The following is a 14,729-nucleotide window of genomic DNA, read 5'->3' on the forward strand; positions in this document are numbered from 1 at the left end:
TGCAGTGTAAAAAGGTATAAAATCTGCTCAATAGCTATGCTCATTATTTTTCGCATGGGAGTTTGTGGTTGAATACCATTGTGTAGTGTGACTCATAGAAGTGACAGCAGTTAATAGTTTTTGAGCACAGTAATAAAAGTCAAGTGCATATATAAGTTTCTTCCAAAACATGAACTTAAGCCCACTGTTAACCCAGAATGTTATGTTATTTCTTTTTTCAGAAGATTTACACTGTAGATGGGGAATTTTGAGATTTCTTAGAACATTAATTTCATATACTTTGTCAGAGAATAGCAGTGAGAAGACCTTAATATCTAGATTTTGGAGCTAAGTGCTTAATCAGTCATGGGTACTGATAATTTGAATGTTAGACAAGAGTGTATTGTTTTCCTGAAACAATTTTTTTTCAGATTATAAAAGTAATACAGGGCTATTGTAATCAATTGGAAAATAATGGAAACATTTTTGTCGTTGCATTTTAGTTAAAGGAATCCTTATGTTTACTCTGCCCCCTGATTATCTAGAAAAATTAAAGTTTAGAGAGAATAATCACAAATCAGGATTGCAAGTAATCCCCTATAAAACTTGCTATCCCAACACTCAGAGATAACCGCTAATAAAATTCTGGTTTAACGTTTGCAATTATTTTATTCTAAACGTAAGTAAGTTTTCCCCAACAGAATCAGGATCGCATAGAATTTGATATTCTACTTTTTGCAATTCACATCTCATACCATAATATGCTTAAATGGTTTAATCTTATTTCTCTTAATAAATTAACCCACACTTTTATGTAAACACATTAAGGCGAATATTTACTTTTTGTATTTATATCAGTTTTGTCTTTCTTACCTTGTTATAGTTGGCTTCTCCCCATCCTTTTCATGCTCTTCAAACTTCATCAGCACTTTCTCAATGAATTGTTATTAGCAACAAATTTGTGTATTATCCTTATTTTTCTGTGCTGTCATACAACTCTATACTTTTAAGTACGCATATATTCATATATGTCGGGCCAGCCTTCATTATGTAAGAACTGAATAATCTTTTACAGTTTTTTTAATTTGACTTTTTTTTTCTTAACAATACCTTGCAGAAATCAAACTATGTATAATTTTAATTGGTCTCTAATCCATCCTTTGGATGCACTATCATTTCTTTAACCAATCCCTTATTGCTCTGCATTTAGGTTATCTCCAGTAATGAACATATGATTTTCACAGCATCAGTAATCATATCCTTTGGATAGATTAGTATCAATAGAAATGGTATCTCTATGGATAGAGTATAAATGATTGTGTTTTATTTTTGTGAAAATAATAAAGGCACATAATTTTTTAAAAAAACAAAATATGACTAAAACATTTTTGATGCAAAATATTGGTCTCCTGTCCCATCCCACCATACTCTCTGGTTTTGTTCTCCTTGAGCAATTATTTTATTTCTTTAAGCTAATTCTACTGCTCTTACCTGCATAATGTGCTTATACTGCAATTTTGGAACTATTACTTTAAAATATTATCTATCAGTTCCTCTTATGTGAGGTAGAATTTGGCTCATTTACACCTCCTGTATCTTCCCAACATTGTTCTATCAGATTTGCATTTAGTAAAAATCAGAGTTGACATTACTGTGATAGTATAAATATTATATACTATAGCATGAAGTATTTTTTCTATGATATGATTTTGGGGGAAAAACTTTTTGTTTTTCCTGGAGTTAATATGACAGTTTTTTTACTTGCATAGTTATCTTTAATATTTTATTATTAATGTCCTAGGTCTATCACTTTTCCCATATGTTCATATATATAAAATAATCTGAGAGTTCCATTACTTTTTGGGACACTTCCCTCCTGAAAGCTCCCTCTTTCTGTTTTAAACTAGACTGGTCTCTATTATTTTAAGATTTTCTTTTTCTTTCTCTCTCTCTTTCTTTCATTTTTATTCATCATTTATTTTCTTTTTTTGCTTAAGCGCACCCTCCAATGATTTTCTAGTAAAGGAAAAACTAAAGAAAAACTTTTTTGTGTGTTTCACGACTAAAAATATTCTTATCCTGCCTCCACACTTAATTACTAGTTGGAAATGTAAGGTGTGGTCTCATATTTATTTTTAAATACATCATACCTGGCACGTAAATGATTTATAGCAAGTAGCTATGGTGACTAATGAGTTACAAAACTTGAAACTTGCAAGGAATTTGAGATTCTAAGTTTGGATAGAAAAATCTTTAAGATCCCTCGGATATCTATCTATCTATCTCTCTGTCTGTCCATCTATCTGTCTGTCTATCTACCTTTATAGATGCCAGTTCTACTTGTATAGAGATTCTGTGTGTGTTAAATATTAGAATTCTAGATTATGAATGTTTTTTTCTCAAAATTTGGAAGGCATTACTTCATCATCTGTCATCCTTTTTTTTTTTTTTCTTCTCTTGAGAGGTTGGTAATATTCTGCTTCTTATTACTCTCCAGAGATCCCAGTTTTCTCTTGAAAGCTTTATTCTCACTTTTTCTAGAATTCTTAATTCTGTGGCATGCTTTATTTTCCCCCATTAAATTGATGGATGAGTCTCTTTAATTTGGAAATGCATACTTTCAATTCCTTGCAGTTTTTTTTTCATTAAAAAATTATTTAAAACTTTAATTTCTCTTTACATTTGTTCTGGAAATGCTATTAGTTGGATGTACGTCTTCCTCGGTTTGTTCTTTAAGACACTTATCTTTTCTTGTGTATGTTATACCTTTTTGTTGTTGTTTTGCTTTCTGAAAATGTTTCTTCACTTTCTTCTTTATCTCTTCTAACTTAATTTTAGTTTCATATTTTTAATAACTAAGGGTTATTTCTTATTGTTGTCTCTATCTCATTCTTGATAATAGAGATGATAATTCTCATTTAACTGCACTTGCTTTTTTTTTGTTTCTTTTTTTTTTGTTTTTTTGGTATATTTTCTCTGCCTCACTCCACACCAGTTTCCTTTCCCTTGTTAATTTATTTGGTTTCTATTTTACCTTGGGAATTTTCCAAAATGATGGGTCATTTCCGGCAGTTTCCATTTGAGTAAGACACAGAGAGTTCTATGTACATGGGCAGAATTTGTCAACTGATAGGGCTCTGGGTGGACTTGTCAGGCATCCCAGTGGCCATTCCATGAGAGAATATCTCTGTGTCAGTATCTAGAATCTTTTCCCTGGGGTGGTTCAGATTTTTCCAGAGAAGCTGTTTTCTGCCTGGGACAACACACCCTTGGTTTCTAGAATTCTGTAAGCAGAGGTGAAAATTTCCTAGAGGGTCTTACCATTTCACTTCTTAATGGTAACTTTAACTTCTTCCCTCACTCCCACCACCGTCATGTTTAACTCACCACCTCACATCTACCACCTTCTACTGTTCGGGTGTTCACAGTATCAGAACCTATTCCTTAGGACTTTATTAGAAAATTACCATTCCATATTCTGCCCAGATGAAAGAGAAGGAGACCTTTGGTTTTTGCCATTTCATATACAGTTTTTCAACCAATCATATTATATTGAACCATGTACATCTGTGGTACCTGGTATCTACAAGTCCTGAGAGGCAAACCAACCACCACTGCTGTTATTACCCACCAAAGTAGTTTCTGTTGCACAAATGCAGTTACCTCTTATCCATCCCCTGTTCTTCCAAAAATAGTATTGTATTAATTTCATGAATAATGAGTTTCCCTTTTTTTATTTTCCCTTGTTATTTGTATACTATTTTCATTTATAAACATGAGTTGTACATGTTTCAAGCTTAATGTGAATTTCTGTTCATTTTTATAAATAATTCAAGATGCTTCATTTAGACCAATATATTGCTTTCCAGAAAAGATATGTACTACCAGCAGCAAATGGGAGTGCTCATGTCTCCAGCCTCATGCCAAAACTCACAACACAGAATAAAACCAAATGAACGTTTTGGCCAAAATTAAATATTGTGTTCTAATTCACATTTTCTGCCTTTTTCAATTATGTGAATAACCAGCTTACTGGTTATTTATATTACTCCTTTTATCTTTTGATTTTTAATACTCTGCCTATTTACCTCAAGCTACTTTGATTACTTGTCTTATTGGTTTACAAAAACTCTTTATATATTAAGGATGTAAATCCTTTTTCTTACTATTGATCACTTACTTTTTGAGAAATATTAACTTGCTTTTCTTCTGCTTGATTCCTAATATGTATTTGTTCAATAGCTGCTCTTTATCATTAAGATATATTTTTAATATTCCTCTCCACAGGCAGATCCTTGCAGCAGCCAAAAGAGCTGACCAAGTAGGCCATTTCCTTTGGGTGGGATCAGACAGCTGGGGATCCAAAATAAACCCACTGCACCAGCATGAAGATATTGCAGAAGGAGCCATCACCATTCAGCCCAAGCGAGCAACTGTGGAAGGTATGAATTTTGTCAGTAGCATGATACTCTAAGAGAATGGTTGGTGCTGTGTAGGGTGGCTAAAGCATGTGTCTCTTTGTGGATTGGATTTTTTACATAATTTATGCAGGATAGTTTCAAACTTGCAGCTATGAAATACAAATGAGGCCCTATATCTGGTCTGTTCTTTTAGTTGATAGTCTTCTTTTGAAAAGATCATGTTATGTTCATAATAATATCCCAATTAGCATATATCCTTTGTTTTATTATGCTATAAGAGCTTTCTGAGAGATCATTACCCATAATAAGAAGTGAAATAATAACACAATCAAAGTGTATATAAGTGAGCTGCATTTTCTAAGAGAGTATTTTCCCTTTGTAATTTATCCATTACTTCTGTAGCAGGATAACTATAGGGTTTCTTTTCCCCCGTTACCTCTTGAGGTCTCTTCTAACCCCCAAGATCATACAGCATATGATCCAGCTCAGGCACCAACATCACCTTGCCTTCCTGAGGCTCTTTTGTTCTTGCTTTCTTTTTCTCTTTCTCTTTCTCTTTCTCTTACCTTCTGAAATTGCTGCCCCTTTTCTTTTCCTTTGCTTTCCTTGCTGCTACAAAGATTCTTCGAGAGGTAGAAGGAGGAGAGGGCGTTTATTGGCATCTTTCTGATCTAACAAACGTTGCTGATTACAATTTATGTTCTCCTTTAATTTGAATAGTTATTGCTAAAAGAAGACACTGTAAAGAAAAGCAACTCTTCCACTGGTATCCTGCTTTGTCTTCCTTTTCGGATGGGCCAGGTCTCCAAAGATTCCATAAAACATGCTTTGCACGTTAAAAAGAACTCCATCCTCTCACTCACAAAGAATCAAATATTTGCCTTTCTTTCTATTCTGTCTCTACTCCAACCTAAGTAATTATTCTCCCCAGAATGCTGCATGTTCTATGTGGACCTTTTTAAACAAGCCAGGTTGTGGTTCTGTCACTGTTTCCTTTCTATGTTATCTCAGGGAGATAAAGATCCCATGAGTCACCCATGTGTTCATTCAGAGGCTTTGAATTAATTTAATTCCCAAATATATGTCCGGAGAAGATTGCCTATCTTCCTACCCAACCCAATACATCTGCAGATGACCTACAGGAATAAAATCCATTTTAACTCTTTCCACTCCTTTTCACTAAAAACTATCTACTGTGTGCTTTACTTTGTGCTGAGTTGGAAAAATAAGAAGAGGACAAAAATCCCATCCTCAAAGCATACAGAGCTCAGTAAAGGTATCAGAAAATAGTTGATGACTGTGTAACATGAGAAATACTGTAAGCACAGTGCTGAATAGATGGTGTGGGGTAAGATAAAATGCAAGCTTGTCTAGGGTGGTGATGCTGTGGTTGCGGAAAGATGCCTGTGAGGAGGTGAAACAGGAAGTGATGCACTAAGGCTCATCAGACCATGCGAAAAACTCCTCTACTCCAAACCCAGGAGGAGGGAGCAGAGGAGTGAAGGAGCAGGAGCAGGGCATATTGAGGTAACTTTAAATAATTCATTCTGCAGCCCAGTCCTTCATTGTAGCCATCCTTAAATCCTTCCAGTTCTTTTTTTTTCTTTACATTTTGTTTTTAACATCTTTATTGGAGTATAATTGCTTTACAATGGTGTGTTAGTTTCCGCTTTATAACAAAGTGAATCAGCTATACATATACATATATCCCCATATCCCCTCTCTCTTGCATCTCCCTCCCACCCTCCCTATCCCACCGCTCTAGGTGGACACAAAGCACCGAGCTGATCTCCCTGTGCTATGCGGCTGCTTCCCACTAGCTATCTATTTTACGTTTGGTAGTGTATATATGTCCATGCCACTCTCTCACTTTGTCACAGCTTACCCTTCCCCCTCCCTGTGTCCTCAGCCCATTCTCCCTGTCTGCATCTTTATTCCTGTCCTGCCCCTATATTCTTCAGAACCTTTTTTTTTTTTTTACAATCCATATATATGTGTTAGCGTATGGTATTTGTTTTTCTCTTTGTGACTTACTTCACTTTGTATGACAGAGTCCATCCACCTCACTACAAATAACTCAATTTTGTTTCTTTTTATGGCTGAGTAATATTCCATTGTATATATGTGCCACATCTTTATCCATTCATCTGTCGATGGACACTTAGGTTACTTCCATGTACTGGCTATTGTAAATAGAGCTTCAATGAACATTGTGGTACATGTCTCTCTTTGAATTATGGTATTCTCAGGGTATATGCCCAGTAGTGGGATTGCTGGGTCATATGGTAGTTCTATTTTTAGTTTTTTAAGGAACCTCCATCCTGTTCTCCATAGTGGCTCTATCAATTTACATTCCCACCAACAGTGAAAGAGGGTTCCCTTTTCTCCACACCCTCTCCAGCATTTATTGTTTGTAGATTTTTTTGATGATGGCCATTCGGACTGGAGTGAGGTGATACCTCACGGTAGTTTTGATTTGCACTTCTCTAATGATTAGTGATGTTGAGCATCCTTTCATGTGTTTGTTGGCAATCTGTATATCTCCTTTGGAGAAATGTCTATTTAGGTCTTCTGCCCATTTTTGGATTGGGTTGTTTGTTTTTTGATATTGAGCTGCATGAGCTGCTTGTAAATTTTGGAGATTAATCCTTTGTCAGTTGCTTCATTTACAAATATTTTCTCCCATACTGAGGGTTGTCTTTTCATCTTGTTTATGTTTTCCTCTGCTGTGCAAAAGCTTTTAAGTTACATTAGGTCCCATTTGTTTATTTTGTTTTTATTTCCATTTCTATAGGAGGTGGGTCAAAAGGGATCTTGCTGTGATTTATTTCATAGACTGTTCTGCCTATGTTTTCCTCTAAGAGTTTGATAGTATCTGGCCTTACATTTAGGTCTTTAATCCATTTTGAGTTTATTTTTGTGTATGGTGTTAGGGAGTGTTCTAATTTCATTCTTTTACATGTAGCTGTCCAGTTTTCCCAGCACCACTTATTGAAGAGGTTGTCTTTTCTCCATTGTATATTCTTGCCTCTTTTATCAAATATAAGGTGACCATATGTCTGTGGGTTTCTCTCTGGGCTTTCTATCCTGTTCCATTGGTCTGTAGTTCTGTTTTTCTGCCAGTACCATACTGTCTTGATTACTGTAGCTTTGTAGTATTGTCTGAAGTCCGGGAGCCTGTTTCCTCCAGCTCTGTTTTTCTTTCTCAAGATTGCTTTGGCTATTCGGGGTCTTTGGTGTTTCCATATATATTGTGAAATTTTTTGTTCTAGTTCTGTGAAAAATGCCATTGGTAGTTTGATAGGGATTGCATGGAATCTGTAGATTGCTTTGGGTAGTGTAGTCATTTTCACACTGTTGACTCTTCCAATCCAAGAACATGGTATATCTCTCCATCTGTTTGTATCATCTTTAGTTTTTTTCACCACTGTCTTGTAGTTTTCTGCATACAGGTCTTTTGTCTCTATAGGTAGGTTTATTCCTAGGTATTTTATTCTTTTTTGTTGCAGGGGTAAATGGAAGTGTTTCCTTAATTTCTCTTTCAGACTTTTCATTATTAGTGTACAGGAATGCAAGAGATTGCTGTGCATTCATTTTGTATCCTGCTACTTTACCAAATTCATTGATTAGCTTTAGTGGTTTTCTGGTAGCATCTTTAAGGTTCTCTATGTATAGTATCATGTCATCTGCAAACAGTGACAACTTTACTTCTTCTTTTCTGGTTTGGATTCCTTTTATGTCTTTTTCTTCTCTGATTGCTGTGGCTAAAACTTCCAAGCTATGTTGAATAATAGTGGTGAGAGTCGACAACCTTGTCATGTTCCTGATCTTAGAGGAAATGGTTTCAGTTTTTCACCATTGAGAACGATGTTGGCTGTGGTTTGTCCTATGTGGCTTTTATTATGTTGAGGTAAGTTCCCTCTGTCCCTACTTTCTAGAGAGTTATTGTCATAAATTCATGTTGAATTTTGTCAGAAACTTTTTCTGCATCTATTGAGATGATCATATGGTTTTTCTCCTTCAATTTGTTAATATGGTGTATATCACTGATTGATTTGCATATATTGAAGAATCCTTGCATTCCTGGGATAAACTCCACTTGATCATGGTATGTGATCCTTTTAATGTGCTGTTAGACTTTGTTTGCTAGTATTTTGTTGAGGATTTTTGCATCTGTGTTCATCAGTGATATCGGCCTGTAGTTTTCTATTTCTGTGACATCTTTGTCTGGTTTTGGTATCAGGGTGATAGTGGCCTTGTAGAATGAGTTTGGGAGTGTTCCTCCCGCTGCTATATTTTGGAAGTGTTTGAGCAGGATAGGTGTTAAGCTCTTCTCTAAATGTTTGATAGAATTCAACTGTGAAGCCATCTGCTCCTGGGCTTTTGTTTGTTGGAAGATTTTTAATCACAGTTTCAATTTCAGTGCTTGTGATTGGTCTCTTTATATTTTCTATTTCTTCCTGGTTCATTCTTGGAAGGTTGTGCTTTTCTGAGAATTTGTCCATATCTTCCAGGTTGTCCATTTTATTGGCATATAATTGCTTGTAGTAATCTCTCATGATCCTTTGTATTTCTGGAGTGTCAGTTGTTACTTCTTTTTCATTTCTAATTCTGTTGATTTCAGTCTTTTCCCCTTTTTTCTTGATGAGCCTGGCTAATGGTTTATCAATTTTGTTTATCTTCTCAAAGAACCAGCTTTTAGTTTTATTGATCTTTGCCGTTGTTTCCTTCATTTCTTTTTCATTTATTTCTGATCTGATCTTTATGATTTCTTTCCTTCTGCTAACTTTGCAGTTTTTTTGTTCTTCTTTTTCTAATTGCTTTAGGTGTAAGGTTAGGTTGTTTATTTGAGATGTTTCTTGTTTCTTGAGGTAGGATTGTATTGATAGAAACTTCCCTCTTAAAACTGCTTTTGGGGCTTCCCTGGTGGTGCAGTGGTTGAGAGTCTGCCTGCCGGTGCGGGGGACACGGGTTCGAGCCCTGGTCTGGGAGGATCCCACATGCCACGGAGCAACTGGACCCGTGAGCCACAATTACTGAGCCTGCGCGTCTGGAGCCTGTGCTCCCCAACAAGAGAGGCCGCGATGGTGAGAGGCCCGCGCACCGCGATGAAGAGTGGTCCCCACTTGCCGCAACTAGAGAAAGCCCTCGCACAGAAACGAAGACTCAACACAGTCATAAATAAATAAATAAATAAATAAAAGAACATGAATTTCTAAAAAAAAAAAAACTGCTTTTGCTGCATCCCATAGGTTTTGGGTAGTCATGTTTTCATTGTCATTTGTTTCTAGGTATTTTTTTATTTCCTCTTGGATTTCTTCAGTGATCTCTTGGTTATTTAGTAGTGTATTGTTTAGCGTCCATGTGTTTGTATTTTTTGCACATTTTTTCCTGCAATTGATATCTAGTCTCATAGCGTTGTGGTTGGAAAAGATACTTGATACGATTTCAATTTTCTTAAATTTACCAAGGCTTGATTTGTTACCCAGGATATGATCTATCCTGCAGAATGTTCCATGAGCACTTGAGAAGAAAGCGTATTCTGTTGTTTTTGAATGGAAGTCCTATAAATATCAATAAAGTCCATCTTATTTAATGTGTCATTTAAAGCTTGTGTTTCCTTATTTATTTTCATTTCGGTTGATCCGTCCATTGGTGAAAATGGGGTGTTAAAGTCCCCTACTATGATTGTGTTACTGTCGATTTCCCCTTTTATGGCTGTTAGCATTTGCCTTATGTATTGAGGTGCTCCTATGTTGGGTGCATAAATATTTACAATTGTTATACCTTCCTCTTGGATCTATCCCTTGATCATTATATAGTGTCCTTCTTTGTCTCTTGTAATAGTCTTTATTTTAAAGTCTATTTTCTCTGGTATGAGAATTGCTACTCCAGCTTTCTTTTGATTTCCATTTGCATGGAATATCTTTTCCATCCCCTCACTTTCAGTCTGTATGTGTCCCTAGGTCTGAAGTGGGTCTCTTGTAGACAGCATATATATGGGTCTTGTTTTTGTATCCATTCAGCCAGTCTATGTCTTTTGGTTGGAGCGTTTAATCCATTTACATTTAAGGTAGTTATCGATATGTATATTCCTGTTACCGTTTTCTTAATTGTTTTGGGTTTGTTATTGTAGGTCTTTTCCGTCTCTTGTGTTTCCTGCCTAGAGAAGTTCCGTTAGCATTTGTTGTAGAGCTGGTTTGGTGGTGCTGAATTCTCTTAGCTTTTGCTTGTCTGTAAAGGTTATAATTTCTCCATTGAATCTAAATGAGATTCTTGCTGGGTAGAGTCATCTTGGTTGTAGGTTTTTCCCTTTCATCACTTTAAATATGTCCTGCCACTCCCTTCTGCCTTGCAGAGTTTCTTTTGAAAGATCACCTGTTAGCCTTATGGGGATTCCCTTGTATGTTATTTGTTGTTTTTCCCTTGCTGCTTTTAATATTTTTTCTTTGTATTTAATTTTTGATAGTTTGACTAATATGTGTCTTGGCGTGTTTCTCCTTGGATTTATCCTGTATGGGACTCTCTGCTCTTCCTGGACTTGATTGACTATTTCCTTTCCCATATTAGGGAAGTTTTCAACTATAATCTCTTCAAATACTTTCTCAGTCCCTTTTTTTTCTCTTCTTCTTCTCAGACCCCTATAATTCAAAAGTTGGTGTGTTTAATGTTGTCCCAGAGGTCTCTGAGACTGTCCTCAATTCTTTTCATTCTTTTCTTTATTCTGCTCTGCTTTAGTTATTTCTACTATTTTATCTTCCAGATCACTTATCCATTCTTCTGCCTCATTTATTCTGCTATTGACTCCTTCTAGAGAATGTTTAATTTCATTTATTGTGTTGTTCATCATTGTTTGTTTGCTGTTTAGTTCTTCTAGGTCCTTGTTAAACGTTTTTTGTATTTTCACCATTCTATTTCCAAGATTTTGGGTCTTCTTTACTGTCATTACTCTGAATTCTTTTTCAGGTAGACTGCCTATTTCCTCTTCATTTGTTTGGTCTGGTGGGTTTTTACTTTGCTCCTTCATCTCCTGTGTGTTTTTCTGTCTTCTCATTTTGCTTAACTTACTGTGTTTGGGGTCTCCTTTTTACAGGCTGCAGGTTCATAGTTCCCGTTGTTTTTGATGTCTGCCAAAAGGTTGGTTCAGTGGGTTGTGTAGGCTTCCTGGTGGAGGGGACTCATGCCTGTGTTCTGGTGGATGAGTCTGGATCTTGTTTACTGGTGGGCAGGACCGCGTCCATTGTTGTGTTTTGGGGTGTTTGTTACCTTATTATGATTTTAGGCAGCCTCTTTGCAAATGGGTGGGTTTGTGTTCCTGTTTTGCGAGTTGTTTGGCATAGGGTGTCCAGCAATGTAGCTTGCTTGTCGTTGAGTGGAGCTGGGTCTTAGCGTTGAGATAGAAATCTCTGGGAGATCTTTCGCTGTTTGATATTATGTGGAGCCGGGAGGTCTCTCGTGGACCAATGTCCTGAACTCAGGTCTCCCACCTCAGAGGCACAGGCCTGACACCCCGCCCGAGCACCAAGACCCTTTTAGCCACATGGCCAGGTGCGTGGGGAGTTTCTTGCATTTTGGGAAGTCTGAGGTCTTCTGACAGCATTCAGTAGGTGTTCTGTAGGAGTTGTTTCACATATAGATGTATTTCTGATGTATTTGTGGGGAGGAAGGTGATCTCCACGTCTTACTCCTCTGCCATCTTGAAGGTCTCTCTACATGTTGTTTTTGAAAATGCTCCTGACAGAAGATAGAGATGCAGCCAAAGGTGTTACATGTGGTGCCAACTCTCTGGTTCCACGGATTCCCCCTTCTAGTTCTTTAAAAAGTTTCCCATTCGTTGGGAAAACTCTTCCCTCTCCTAGAGTAGCGGTCACTCTGCTATTTGCCTGATTAACTCCTTTATATTCTTTGGGTCTCTGCTTCGGTATTAATTTTCCTTGGAAGCCGTCTGCAACCATTGCACCCCATCCAGGTCTGGTTAGGGGCTTCTTCTGTTGCTTCTATTGCACCCTACATACTCCATACCATTATAATATCTCTTTACTTGTCTCTATGTGGAAACCTATCCATTATGCATCATTGTACCACCAGCACCTTGAACTTGGCCTGGATATGGCAGGTGATCAAACATGTTTTTAAGTGGTTGGATGCCTGGATGGATGGAGGAATTACAGGCCACATAAAGGTATGGCACAAAATATGGATGATAAGTGGACCAGAGTTGGATCATGAAGGGTCTTAGAAACTACACTTAGGAATTTGTATTTCAGGCAGCATCTGAGTATGAAAATGGAATGTGATAAGAGGGATTTAGAAAGCTCACTCAGATGACTCTATGAAGGGATGAAGTGCAGGATTTGGGTGGGTGTCAAAGCAAAGCAACAGATTATGGGGTCTCTTCTGAGGTCCTCTCTTCCTAAGCGGTAGGTACATCATAGGCATGTTAGTAACTCCATGGTTTCTACCTCCAGCTTCAAGATATTTTAGGAAATTGCTAAGTACTTCAAAATTTTTATAAATTCTTGAAACAAAATACTTCTTCATGTATATATAGGGATACACAAAGTTATTAAATTAGACACAAAACAGCATCCTGAATCTGCCAAGAAAAATGTGGTCTCAAAAATGAAATGGAGGAGAAATGGTATTATCAATGAAAGTACTATTGAAATGTGACGGAACAGCAACTCTTCATGCAAAACTCTCCATTCCTCCCCAGATAGAACATGAGGCTTTTTATGTGACTGTTTAGAAATGGTGTGGCTTCTATCTAGCCATATTGTCTTCTGCATTGATAAAAAGAGCAGTGAAGATTAGTTCACTAATGTTTAGGATGAGACCACAGGATTGTGGCTGTGCATTTATAGTGCCACACTTCTAAGGAAGTGAAAAAGGAAATGCATTCCATCACACTGAGTTTTCTGAACAAAGCTATGAAATATCTCAAATGAAACTAAAGAGTGTATTCTGTATGAGCAATTAAGTTTTCCTCTCCTGTGTTTTTTTCCTTTTCTTTTCCTTTTTGGTGGTTGTTCCATACTGGATTCTACTGGGATGGACATCATCCAAATAGTCATAATACTGCTACATCCCTCTATCTTTGCCTGGGTTGTTCAGTGCTGTACCTTGTAATGTAAATAAGAAAAACCCAATCAATAATCAACATGTCTTTTTTCCTTTATATCGTATTTTGAACACATTTGGCAAACACCTAAATTTTTGGCTTCTCTTCTGTGTATCTGCATGAACAATTAACAACAAATTGCCTTAGGCCAAAGGGCTAGCAAGTGCATTGCCCCTGTGAAAGTCGTGTTCATCTTCTTTTAGCTTCTATCTGTATTTATTCTCCAGTTTTAGAAAACAAGTCCTCAGTGTTTGCTAGCCCAGGGGGTCATTTTCCCCCACTTACAATTAGATGATTATAGGAACCGTGCCCGGGAAAGGTCACCCGTGGCCCTGTTGTCTGCCCAGCATTCATGGGAGATCTCAGAGTGTTTCCAGACTTGGCAGCACCTCTCCAGCTCCTGAGCCAAAACCCTTCCATCATTTTTAGTTTTTCTGTATTGTCTGATGAGTCAAGGGGCCCCTGGCATTTTCCTCTCTTCTGTTGCCCCATTAACAGGGATCCCCAGTCATCGTCTCCAGCCCTGAACAAGTCCTCAAAGCAAAATGCCCAAATCGCCTTCCACTCTTTGCCCTCCAAAATGCTCCACTTCTCTGAGGGTAGGCTGTCCTGGGCATCCTCTAATTATAGCCAGCAAGGATCATGGGCTAGATTCTTTTCATCTCTGACATAATCATTAACATTAGGGAGCGAGCATAATGAAGGGTGGATTTTCAAAGCCGACTCTAATGGTTCCGACTATTGGTGATGATTTTCAAATAGGTCTATAGCACAGCTTGGTTCCTGAATTAAATCTGTGATACGTGTAGGAAAAGACAAAAAGCGCTCTGGACCTGGCATGAAAAAATTGGTTATTTCATGCATTTTCTAACTCAAGATAGAAACAATTTCTGTTTTTTTCTTAAAACCAGAGATCAAAGCTTTGAAGAACTGAACTAAAATGTTTTTGGCTCCAATTTAGATATACCCTACTTTAGTCTTCCTTGATTACCTGGAATGTTCCACACACAGCATAAAGTTTTGTTAGGGGAATGAGAGAAAATGCCAAGAAATGAAATATTGCCTTAAACCACAATATTATTTCTAAGCAATGTTATAATTAATAAAAGACCTATAACCTTGTTTAATGAAAGAGGAGTGAGACTATTCCATGTTCAGTGTTATGACAGTTTTTTTCATTGAATCTGTCATAAATGTTTATAAGCTCT

General features: G+C 37.0%; 1 protein-coding gene across 5 annotated transcripts in view; it reads left to right on the top strand.

Annotated features, from left to right (window-relative positions):
* The window catches only part of GRM7 (glutamate metabotropic receptor 7), an 818,647-nt gene that overhangs the window by 433,442 nt on the left and 370,476 nt on the right, over positions 1-14,729 (top strand). For all 5 annotated transcript variants that reach the window (XM_036869668.1, XM_036869667.1, XM_036869664.1 and 2 more), the window contains exon 4: positions 4,267-4,421. In XM_036869668.1, coding sequence (XP_036725563.1) covers positions 4,267-4,421 — 155 coding nt within the window. The remainder of the gene's footprint in view (positions 1-4,266; positions 4,422-14,729) is intronic.

The sequence above is a fragment of the Balaenoptera musculus genome, chromosome 11, assembly GCF_009873245.2.
Source record: "Balaenoptera musculus isolate JJ_BM4_2016_0621 chromosome 11, mBalMus1.pri.v3, whole genome shotgun sequence".
Taxonomy (NCBI): Eukaryota; Metazoa; Chordata; class Mammalia; order Artiodactyla; family Balaenopteridae; genus Balaenoptera; species Balaenoptera musculus.